We start from the raw sequence: 12,008 nt of genomic DNA, 5'->3' as shown, positions 1-12,008 counted from the left end.
AATGAAGTTATTGGGCTTAATAATTTTACATAGTTTTACATAATGTTAGATTTGGTAAAATGTTTTGACTGGTACTAACAATTAAGAAATTAAAGTATTTTGATAATTTTACTAGCAATTATCACAATTATCAATTAATAATTGAATAAAAATATAATTTTTTCTACAATTACATTCAACTATTGCGATTAGGGCATGATCGACTTGTATGGCCTGGGTTCCTACACCATCCGCACAACTTCTGTTGACTGGTTATTTCACGGATATCCATATTGTTCCGTATTCTAGTGGAGCAAGGTCAACCCTTCGGCTTGCGACGCAATTCTTTATCCGGTAACAGCTTAAAATGAGCAAGAGATACGGGCGGCCACTTACGTTCATCTAGGACCGGTGGGAGAACGTGTCTCCATACGTTGTACATGTTTTCTAATTTGTACACTTCGTCCACATAACTCAGCGGATCCAGACGGAGTTTCTGACAAGCTGCAATAACATGAGCGCATGGATAACGAAGTGCATCAAACTTCCCACAGTCACACGTCCTGTTTCGCAAGTGTACACGATATTGCCCGCCAACAACACCTTGGTGCGGTCTGTCAAACTCCGTCACGCGAAACCATAAATTATCTCGATTGTGCAACACTGTGTGCATGATGTTTGCCCTCGCCTTCGCCTTGTTAATTTCTTGAACTACCTTACTGCACCATACATGGCCACCCTGCATCTGGCCTGCATAAGTTGCTGCTCGCTTTGGAAATAGCGCCGCCAAACGGAAATATGTCTCACACACAACCGATGTTATCGGTAGATGGCGCGTTCCTTTAAGAACAAAATTTATGCATTCTGCCAGGTTCGACGTCATATGGCCATATCGTAGGCCTCCGTCGTATGCTTGTGCCCACTGTTCGAAATTTATGTTACAAAGGTAGTCCGCCCCTTCTTCGTTTTGGGATCGTAAAATTGCCAACATCTCGTGAAAACGATCTTTATTTATTTCATACCCTGACAATATAAGTTCATAGCGAATATTTTATACCACTTCTACCAATAAAACTAAGGTAAATTTACAAACGAAATAATACAGTTATAGAGTAAATACCCATGTTAGTCACTTGTCGTCGTTCGCTCTTAGATGGATATTGCTTGTAGTAGTTTGAAGCAACGTGTCTTAGGCAATATCTATGGTGTGTACGTTGCCACAAGCTTCCCTCTCGATCAAATGCAGCTAGTATACCGGCGCCCCGGTCTGAAATAATGCAAATATCAGGTTGGGGGCACACATGCCTCCTTAACCTAGAGAGGAAGAAATCCCAGTCATCAGACGACTCCCCCGGTGTTATTGCAAATGCAATTGGAAGAATTCTCCCACCGCCGTCCTGTGCCACTACAACCAATAGCCGATGAGTATACCTACCGAACATGAAGGTACCATCAGTTTGTACCAAGGGCTTGCAGTATGGAAATGCATCTCGACATTGCTTAAAGGTCCAAAATAGGCGTTTGAACACTTGGCATCCACGTAGCAATCAGTCGTTGTAGTACGCATATTCCGTTTCAAGGTCTGTGATGGCACCTGGGACGTATCTCTCTAGCACCTGACACCACTGTCATATTTCATTATATGAGGCATCCCACCCACTATGCATCTTCTCCAACGCCTTTTGCTTAGCTATCCACGCCTTGCGGTAAGAGGGCGTGTACCCCATTTGGCTACGGATATTGGCAATTATCATCGGCACTGAAGTCCTAGGATCTATTTTTATCGTGGGCAGTATCAAGCTAGCTAACATTGCTAAATCCATTTTAGGATGATCTTGTGAAACACCTACAGAGGGAGTACATTAAACAATGCAACATGGAAAAATAAAATTATTATTCAGATACATTCAATACTGTACCTGCAGCACATGTATGTGGACCTTTCTACTTTTTTATCTCCCACAACCCTGTCCTTTTCCTTAACGAGGCGACGATTTTCCATGAACATGTGCTGTCTTGCACCGCACACTTCGCCTCAAACTTATCAAATTTTGATTTAGCGACGTGGTAATTAACGCCGTTTTTGATGCTATGCTGTTTCAAAGCACCAATAAAACAATCCTTATTGGTAAACTGATTACCAACTTCAAGTTCACCGAAATCTACCCCCGAACTTGTACGATCGCGCAACTGGTGTGGTAGATCTGAAAACTCTAACGCATCATGTGCTGCCAGATCGACATTATGCATGTGGGCTGGAGGTGAGTATGCTCTGAATCGTGGATTTTCTTCATCATCTGAACTCCTTTCACCATCTTCACCTTCTGTTGGAATAGGCTCCGGTTTAGAAAATAATCTCACCTCTGCATTATCCGGCCTAGGCTCTCGAGGTGGATCCATATCGGAGTCATCTTCTAACCCACAATCATCTGCAGTGTACGACGTCCCCTCACCGGTTGATGTCGTAGGTAGTACGTCATCCCTTCTTCTTGGCATTTGATAACGTCCCCAATTAGATGTAGATTACCATCTATTAGAACTTGATGCAGTTCCCCAGTACGTATTTCCAGCGTCAAACGTCGAGCCACCGACGTACATGTCCCATCCACCGATAGAGTGCCTTGCGGGGGATGTGCATTCGACACCGCTACCGAACATGGGCTGTTCCGTATTTTGTAACCCGCTAATCGAGTGTCGGCCAGGGGTCATGTATACATCTCGAACACCGGACGGAAGTACATCATTTGGCGACGTAAATTGTACATATAACTCAATATAAGTTGCTCCGCTAGCAAGATGAGTCTGCACCATTACCTCCAAGCTACGAGCACCTTTTATGTCGAACGAGTCATATGTCACCGGATCAACACAAGAACAAAATCGATACGTGATTGACAGAACTTTCATTGGCGTCGTTTCGAAGATTTTACGCCTAATTCTTTTACGAAGTTCTGTCAAATCTATGTTCTGGTTAAATGACAGTCGCACTGTATTCTCCGACAAAAAAACAACACCATTTCGGTGTGGCAAACCTCACCATCATAGTAAATAACAGCACTAATACGTTCACTCATTTTGAAACTCTTACTTTCTTAGTCTCTCTAAAATGTTTCTGCTATGACTTATACATTCTAAGAACATTTTCTGTCTAATTTATAGCCTCAGCCCAAACTTGCTACTGTAGCAAAATCGCGTCCACGAGGGCTCGATTTTATACTATTTGTTCAGAAACGTCAAAAAAAAATATTTCTTACATGACTAACTGTAGTGAAATCGCGTCCACGAGGGCACGATTTCACAATTTCTTCTCAATTAGCATCCACGAGGGCGCGATTTTATACTATTTGCTCAGAAACGTCAAAAAAAATTATTTCTTACATGACCAACTGTAGCGAAATCGCGTCCACGAGGGCACGATTTCACAATTTCTTCCCAATTAGCATCCTCGAGGGCGTGATTTTATACTATTTGTCCAGAAACGTCAACTCGAAATAATTTATTCCGGGACCTTTAAACCTTAAAAAGCCTACACCCTAAACCCTAAAAGCCAGAAAACCCAAACGTGAAATCAACGTCAAAATCGCGTCCCCGGGAACGCGCTACGTGGCAGGACATCGTGTCCACGTCAGCAGGTCGCGCTGACATGGACGAGATGTCCTAACACGTACCCTGACATCGCGCTGACGTGGACGCTATTTCCTGGAAAATGGATCATTCCGGTAAATAATTAAAAAATCGGCCCATTTCGATAAATTTTAAAAAAAAAACAGTTTTTTTAGGTAAATTACCCCTTTTCCACCGCTTCCAGATACAAATATAATTGATAAAATATGATTTAGTTTTTAAACTGAAATGAGATGCTTTTTAGTTGGTCAAAGAAGGCTGCTATGAAAAAAGATGAGGAAAGGTCCCACACGGTTTAACCTTTTGGTTTCTTAATGATTTATAAATAGGATTTAAAGTTTATGATAAATATTTTAAAAATATAAAATCATGATTTAGATTCTCAATTCAACTAGTAATTGTAGCAAAAGTAATTTAGAGCCTAAAAGAAATTGGTAGTGATTTAGAGTTTGAAAAGTTTCTGTTTAAAATTAGAAGCAAAGTACTTTCACAAAGAAAACATATTTTGGGAAACAATCCTGAATTGTGAACTGACTGTACCATTTTAATTCATCTAAAATAAAAGTGTTAGAGAGTTGCAATGTTAATACAAGTCTTGAGTGATAAGTTTAGCCATATCTGTTACAAGATCATGCATTCTTACTCTTTCATTTCCTACATTTTCTAACAACCAATTCTCTACTAGTGTTCTTAGTATAGCTTCTCCCTTGTCCATCTTTGCTTCCAAGCTACCCATTTCCTCTATTAATCCCTTTCCAACCCAATCTCTTATCAACTGTTGCTTCAGAATTCCCAAGTCTTGACGATACGATGCACAAGCAAGGAAACAATTTTGGATGCTTCGATCTTTCAATCGATCGTAGCTGAGTCTCAATTGTTGGTACACCTTGTCTTTAACATCGATAGTACTCAGATATCTTTCGGTTCAATTCTGCAAGCGCATTCCTCCATATTGGAAGGTTGTCTTCACCTCTCATGCTACTGGCAACTATAACTATCACCAACGGTAAACCAGCACAACGCTCAACGATAGATTTTGCAATCGGTAGTAAATCTGCAGAAGTCATTAGGTTTTGACCAACCTTGTCCGAGAACAATGTCCATGCATCTTCATTCGAAAGTGGCTCCATTTTTACGACTTGACAATCCATTCGTCGACATACATCCAATGAACGAGATGTCAACACTAATTTACCCTTAGAAGACTCAGGAATTCCAACTTTTTCAAAGGAAAATCTCTCCCATACATCATCCAATATTAAAACAAATCTACCCTTTTCACTCAAAATTTCAGACAACATCCCTGCTCTTAAAGTCTCGTCTTCATCTTCGGAAATACTGACATTCATTGCCTTTGCAATCTTATTCTGCAGTTCAATAACACTACATTTCCTCCCTACAGTGACCCATACTATGATCTTGAACTCGATTTCACCTTTTAAGAGTTCATTGTTGACAAGCGTGACGGCACTTGTTTTCCCAACTCCTGGCATTCCATAAACTCCAATCTTTTGAACCTCATCATTCCTGAAGTGTTGCATAATCTCATTCTTTTTACGTTTTACTGTTTCAACGACTAAGCTCGGTGTTGGCAACACCTGACCAATCCACGAAAGATCGTTGACAACCAAATCATCAGAAAATCTACCCTTTTCAAGCAATTCTTCAACTTCTTCTTCCTTCTTACGAACATTCTTAACAAGAAATCCACGAGAGAAAAAGCTGCTACCTCTAACTTTAGATTCGAGATTAGGAATTTCCCCATTTATCCTTTTGACATTTTCAATCCACAGATCAACTTCTTTCTTGACTTTCTTTCTCGGGCGCAGCTCTGATTTGATTCTTGATTCAATGTCTTCTTTCTGACCATTTAGTTGATCTCTCTTTCTCTTCAGATTATTTACATTCTGATCAATGCCTTTAGGGAATTCCCAGTGGTTTTCAATTAAACCCCGTATAGTATTTGCAACTTCAAAAACAGTCCCTGCTTGTTCAACTAACTCCCTGCACAACACCAATACCATACAAGCATAAGAATTGACATCTAAGCATATATTTTAATTTTGGTAAAAGAATTGGTCATTGCTAAGGAATTTAGTATTATTTATAATACTTCAGTTTTGGGAACAAAATTTTCATTTTCTTATTACTGATAGCTTAAAAATAATTTTGAATAATGTAACTTGGAAAGTACTGCTCATAAACCAAAGGCCAAATACTGCAAAACCATAAGTAAAAAGAACAAAAAGAACTCTATTCAGAAATCCATAACTGTTCACATTGAAATAAAAACTTCTACGTACATGAAATGTTTTATTGCTCAACCCATCTCAAGAAAATGAGACACTGATTTTGGATAGAAATAGGCCCGTTTCTTGAAATGATATCTGGATACCTGCAAAAAGAAATGGAGTTTAAACAATAAATTTCAAGATAGAAACAGACATTTAAAAAAAAACAAAAAACAAAACCCCCCTTAAGAACCTCTTTCAATAGATTTCCAGCAACTTCAGTTTAATTGCACATTTTATAGACTTAAATTCACCACCTAAATGTAGGCTTAAGAGATTACATGGGTTTTTCCAGCTTTTAATCCTGGCTTATGGTACTTGCTTGATCAAATTTGTGCATCTTAATCATGAAGAAACCAGAAAACTAAACCCAAATCAGAAAAGATAGGAAGCAAAAGCATAGAAATATTTCAAGAACAAGCAAAAATTTTCTCAGGATTTGTAAAAATCAAAAGAAACAGAGAATTAGAAATTAAAGTTACCTGATACTTCTGTTTGCCAGTGAAGGAACAAAAACGCAAAACATGAAAATGATTAATAATTTTGGGAAGAAGGAAAGCTGGAGGAAAGACCAAGTTGGAAGAGGGAAGGTGCCATGGAAGATTCAGAAGTGAAACGAAGAAGCAACTTTGTTTCCATAAAAGACATAATACTAATAAAGCAGAGTGTAAGAGTGTACAGCTTTGGGCACTTGCAGAGTCAACGGTCAGCTATTTTTGTTCTCTTCAATTTCCAAATTGAAATTAAGCCTAATCAAATAAATTCCAGTAATTCAACTTTCATTCGGATTATAAAAATAAAACTCAATCCAATGTTGAAAATTAAGGTTTTAAACTCAATTAACTCAGCCCGATTCAACTCAGATCAATCGCACCTTCATTGCTAAAAAGTTACATTTGTTGCATGCTAATCTGTTGAAATAATTTATTACAATCCTATCTTTTGATGATAATAAAAATGGTTTAATAGTATAGAAAGCCCTCGAATTTTTTTTTTAAATTAAGCCATTGTTTTCTTCTCACTCAATTGGGTGCGCTCAAACTTTTTTAAAAAAATCAATTAAAATTCTATTTTTTATACTCAATTGGATATTTGAATTGTGAAAATGTATTAAAAAATATTTTAACCACTAATTTTAACAATCATCATATGTCACAACTATGACGTGACATGTGATAAAAATATTAAAATTTAAATTTTAATAAAATATAAAAATATTTAAATTTTATTAAAAACTAGAAAAAATATAAGAATTGTAAAAAAATTATAAAATTTTATAAAAATCGTAAAAGAAGAAAAAATTATAAAATTCTATACAGTCATAAAGATTATAAAATTATCGTAACAAAGAAGCAATTTATAATTTTTCTATAAGATTTTTATTTTTATCATTTTTCACCACATGTCATGCTGCGTTGCGACACATGATGACTTTAATTGAAAAAAAAACAGGGATCGTTAATTTTAACGGTGAACGACTAAAGTTAATGTTTAAAAAGTCCTTTTGATGCATTTTATATTTTTTTTATTTTTATTAAAATTTAATTATTTTTATTTTTATAGTTTTTTGTCACATGTCACACTATAATTGTAACATGTGGTGGCTTTAACTGAAAAAATTAAGAATAATTAACTTTAATGGTCAACTATTAAAGTTAATGATGAAAGAGGCTCTTTGATGCATTGAAAAAAAAAGGGGCATGGATCTAATTGTTATTTTGAAAAGTTTAAAAGCTTTGTTTTGATGTGTTTTGAAAGTTCAAATACTGAATTGAGTGCAAAAAATAAGAAAAAAAAGTGTAAAACTTTCTAAACCTTACTAATTGTATGTCATGTTGACATAAACTTTTCCGAAGCAAAAAGTAGAGAATGGAAAAGCAAGAGATTATGAATACATAACAAAGCACAGTACAAATAAAAATATTTCATTATTAAAAAGGAAGTAGGTTTGATTGAAATAAATACAACACTTGGGAATTGCATTCACTCTACAAAAGAAGTTACCAGATTACAAAATTCACGAAGCGCTTCAAAAGAGACTTGGCATCAGGATCATCCCATTCCGCTGATTCCCACCACTCCTTTGGCTTTACATAAATACGAAGTTTAAGAGGTGAAAATGGTCGGAGTTGGGGAAGTTTAAGAGGCATTCTTTTTAGTTTCGGACAATCTCTTACGTCAATCCATTTAAGAGATTCACAAACCACCACTGCATCAACATTGCAAATACTCTTCAATTCAGGTAGCCATTCCAATACAAGTTTCTTTAATTTTAGAAGGCTAAATTCCATGGTAGGCATTCCTCTTTCGTCCGATTCAAAATCTAATGCTATTATTTCCTCCAATTGGACACATAATGAAATCTTAAGCACTTGTAAATTTAGCGGCACGCAGTTTGGAGAGAACAACTTTTTCATATTTTTCACTTCCCTTATTTCAAAGTATGTAAGAGAGGAAAAGGTGCCAAGTGAGGTTAGGACAAACCTGGAGAAAAGTGGGTAGTTTGCGTGACAACAGAAAGTGCAGTTACCAGCATACAATTCCTCAATGTCACGTGGAAGCATAATCTGGTTGGAGATATTGGAATCCCCTAATTCAATGCCTTTTGTTGTTAAAATGGCCGCAGGAAATGGTCTTTTACCCATATGGATGATATATTTAGGAGGTTCTTCTCGACCATGAAAAGCTTGGAGATACATGCTCAAGTCTTGGAAGTCGTAAAACCTCCCTTCAACCATTTCCAATTTCTTCAACTTACCAACCTCCTTTCCACTTACCAATGTTTCACTAACATTCAAAATTTGAAGGCAAGAAAGTTTGGACAATATTCCATTCGGGATCTCAAGTACGATCGAATGTTTTAGATCTAGGCACTTCAGGCTGGACAAGTTTTGCATCCCATGAGGGACTTCCTTGATTTTTGTTCCTCGAAGATCCAACTCTTTTAAAACTCGAAGCTTTGACAACGATGGCACATACTCTAAATGATCACAGTAAGCAAGCAATAATGCAGTGAGATTCTTCAAATTTGATATGGAATTTGGGAGACTCTTGATAGGATTAAGAGAAAGCTTAAGAATCTTGAGTCCATCCATATGGTTGAAGAAACCTTCGGGAATACTCTTTATACCACAACCAGGCAGCAACAATGTTGTGAGCATCGGACACTTTGGTGGTGACATTTCCAAGGGATACAGAACTTCTAACTCCCCATTCCACATCAATGAAACCTTCTCCAAATCCTCACTCCATTCTTGCACCTTCGGTGGCTCCCTTAATCCCATGTCAGCTTTTACCAAAAATCGAGGTTTTGCACTTGTGATATGTAATGCCATGTCCCTTACAAGATCATGCATCCTTATTGATCTGTCATTGTCGCTTCCTTGAAAAACTTCTAACAAACAATTGCTCAAGAGTTTATTCATTATTGCATGACCCCTGTCAAACTCTGCCTGCCTGCTATCCATTTCTTCCACAAGCCCTTCTGCAATCCATATTTGAACAAGATCTCTCTCTTCAATTCTCCAATCTTCAGGATATAAAGCACAACTGAGGAAACAATGTTGAAGTTTTGGATCCTTCAAACGATCATAACTAAATCGCAGCTGCTGGAACGCCTCATCTTCCAATCCATTAACACTTTGTTTGTGTTCACTTAATTCCTTTAGTGCGTTCCTCCATTCAGAAAGGTCATCAATGCCCTTCATACAAGAAGCTACAGTAATTACTCCCAAGGGCAAACCCGCACAACGCTTAGCAATCTTTTTTGCAATTGGTTCCACCCCTGGAATATTTAGAATATCCCGACCCACCTTCTCCGAGAACAACTTCCACGACTCTTTTTCCACCAAAGGCTTCACTTTAATTGCTCTACAACTCATTTTTCGACACACATCAAATGATCTCGTTGTCAAGACTAATTTACTCCCGGTAGATGGTTCAGGAATTCCAACCTTCTCAAGGGAAACCTCTTCCCATATATCGTCCAAGATCATCACAAGCCTACTCTTCCGAGACAGTGTTTCAAACAGCATCCCTGCCCTTGTTATTTCATCTTCATCACCACAAAAGCTTATTCCAATCTTACTTGCCATGTCTTTCTGTAGCTTAGAAATACTCTTGTCCTTGGATACAGTGATCCAAATTACAATATGGAATTTCCCCGTCTCTTTTAAGAGTTGATTGTTTATAAGCTTCATGATGCTTGTTTTCCCCACACCACCCATCCCCCAAACTCCAATCTTTCCAACCTCATCATCCATCAAACACTGCCAAATCTCTTCCAAACAGGCCTTTGCACTTTCACCAGATAAAGTTGTAGTCGACAAAACCTGTCCAATCCATTGAGGATGGTCAACCACCAAGCCTTCCTCAAATTTGCCTTGTTGAATAAGTTCCTCAACTTCTCTTGTCCTCTTTAACACATCCTCTGCATGAAATCCACGTGTAAGAGTAATGCTTTCACCGATTTGTTCATTAAGGTTTTGAACTTCGACATTGATTCTTTCGACATTTTCCAACCATATCTGGACTTCCGTCTTGAGTTTCTTTCTTGGCTGCAGCTCTGCGTTGATTCTAGAATCTGTATCTTCCTTCACACCATTCAATTCCATTACTTTCCTTTTCAAGTCATTCTGATGCTGGTCAAGGCTTCTGTGATTGTCCAGTTGTTTATGAATCTTATTCAGAACAAAGTCCATGGCTGTCAGTTAAGAGTACTGCATAACATGTAATATGTTAGAAACCAAATAATAGTAATAATAATGCAAAGTCAGCTGTATGTATCTAAACATGGCTAAAAAATAACGTCATTTTCTGAACAGATTCCACAAGATCTTTTAGAAGTTATAAAGATGTATTCAAGAAATTTCCCCTCACGAATGATGAAATGAAATTAATAGAACATAAATTACCATGCATGAGGAATTCCATTATGTGATTATTTGATTTTTCAATGCAATAGCAGCGTTTGTGGTTTCAGTGCCGTTTTTCATGGTATGTTAACATGCTGTTATTAAGCTCCGTGTTTCACCTCCTAATCTCAATTCCAGTGCTAGGATAGTCCTTCTGTTTTACTCTTCTACAGTAAAATGTGCCTAATGGGATCTTGGAAGCACATTTACTGTAGTTGTAAGTTGTAACAAGCTAGAACACAAATCATAAACAATTTGTATCAGCATCTCAGTGACCTATGCTAAAGAGTCTTGCTTTTTTCTATAATCCACACATATTCAAATATAAGATATGCAGATGTGATCTTCCTAAAATATGAAAAAATACATTCACCCTCGAAGTGGGAGCAAAAAGCAATGTATGTCATTGCAAGCATGAAAAGGAACCTAGTTTGTTGCAGTTTATGAGACTTGAAAAAACAATATAAAAATGTAGAAATCAATAAATACCTTTTTTGGCTAACTTATTCGAAGACGATAACCGGAGCGGGAAAAAAAGAGCAAAGCACCACAAACGAGGAAAAGCAGCAAAACAAGTTGGATGGTTGCTGAAAATATGATGGCAAAGTGGTGGAGTTCAGTTTTCGTTTTAAGATTTTGAATAATTGAAGTTATTTATTACTAACCCAAAGTTAAGAATAAATATAAATATTGATATTTTTTAAAATTTTAACAATAAATAGATTTAATTTTAAACTAAAAAAACTTAGTCAAGGATGGCTGCTATGAAACTCTAAGTACAGGTAAGCTTGGGTCCAATCACTTTTTTAGTGTTTTCACATCCCTTTTCTTATGATAAATGAATAATTAAATTCTTAAAAATATAAAAATAAAATTCTAAATTTATAAATAATACAAATACGAATTTAACATTGTTTTTAAAATAAAAATGAAATGCTTTTATTTGGTGAAAGAAAGCAGGACCCACACCCTTTTATCAGCACACTTCCCTTTTGTCCTATTTGACTAATAATTGGGTCAAGATGGGTCAACTCAAGTGATGGACCCTCACCCTTCTCTTAATAACTTTTTAAATAGGATTTAATGTTAAGGAAGATGCATCTACATTAATATTAAATTTAAATAAATTTATATTTTTAATTTTTTATATTATTAATATTTTCGTCAAATTTATTAACATATTTACATTTGTCATGTACTT

At 36.7% G+C, this 12,008-nt stretch overlaps 2 protein-coding genes across 4 annotated transcripts; both read right to left on the bottom strand.

Moving 5' to 3' along the window:
- Nucleotides 1–4,122: 4,122 nt before the first annotated feature.
- Nucleotides 4,123–6,541, bottom strand: LOC105761253 (putative disease resistance protein At3g15700). Of its 2 annotated transcripts, XM_052623431.1 has the most exons (4): nucleotides 6,377–6,536; nucleotides 6,176–6,234; nucleotides 5,907–5,998; nucleotides 4,123–5,607 (listed from the first exon to the last, which is right to left on the bottom strand). In XM_052623431.1, coding segments are annotated over exons 3-4 (1,113 nt in total). In that variant the 5' UTR covers nucleotides 5,909–5,998; nucleotides 6,176–6,234; nucleotides 6,377–6,536; the 3' UTR covers nucleotides 4,123–4,496. The 2 variants fall into 2 exon arrangements, with proteins under 2 accessions (XP_052479391.1, XP_052479390.1); XM_052623430.1 differs by lacking the exon at nucleotides 6,176–6,234 and having other exon boundaries at nucleotides 6,377–6,541.
- A 1,245-nt stretch (nucleotides 6,542–7,786) lies between these two features.
- Nucleotides 7,787–11,440, bottom strand: LOC105761252 (probable disease resistance protein At4g27220). 2 transcript variants are annotated; one of them, XM_012579012.2, is made up of 3 exons: nucleotides 11,297–11,440; nucleotides 8,379–10,612; nucleotides 7,948–8,103 (listed from the first exon to the last, which is right to left on the bottom strand). In XM_012579012.2, exons 2-3 carry the CDS (start codon nucleotides 10,592–10,594, stop codon nucleotides 8,091–8,093), a joined length of 2,229 nt encoding a protein of 742 aa, XP_012434466.1. In that variant the 5' UTR covers nucleotides 10,595–10,612; nucleotides 11,297–11,440; the 3' UTR covers nucleotides 7,948–8,090. The 2 variants fall into 2 exon arrangements, with proteins under 2 accessions (XP_012434464.1, XP_012434466.1); XM_012579010.2 differs by having other exon boundaries at nucleotides 7,787–10,612.
- Nucleotides 11,441–12,008: the final 568 nt, after the last annotated feature.

This window comes from Gossypium raimondii, chromosome 11, assembly GCF_025698545.1.
Source record: "Gossypium raimondii isolate GPD5lz chromosome 11, ASM2569854v1, whole genome shotgun sequence".
Lineage (NCBI taxonomy): Eukaryota > Viridiplantae > Streptophyta > Magnoliopsida > Malvales > Malvaceae > Gossypium > Gossypium raimondii.
The sequence above is the reverse complement of the archived record's forward strand: the minus strand, read 5'-3'. Positions and strand labels throughout refer to the sequence as shown.

Coding starts and splice junctions, on each gene's coding strand:
- LOC105761252 (XM_012579010.2), bottom strand. CDS start 10,594: ATGGACTTTGTTCTGAATAAGATTCATAAACAACTGGACAATCACAGA.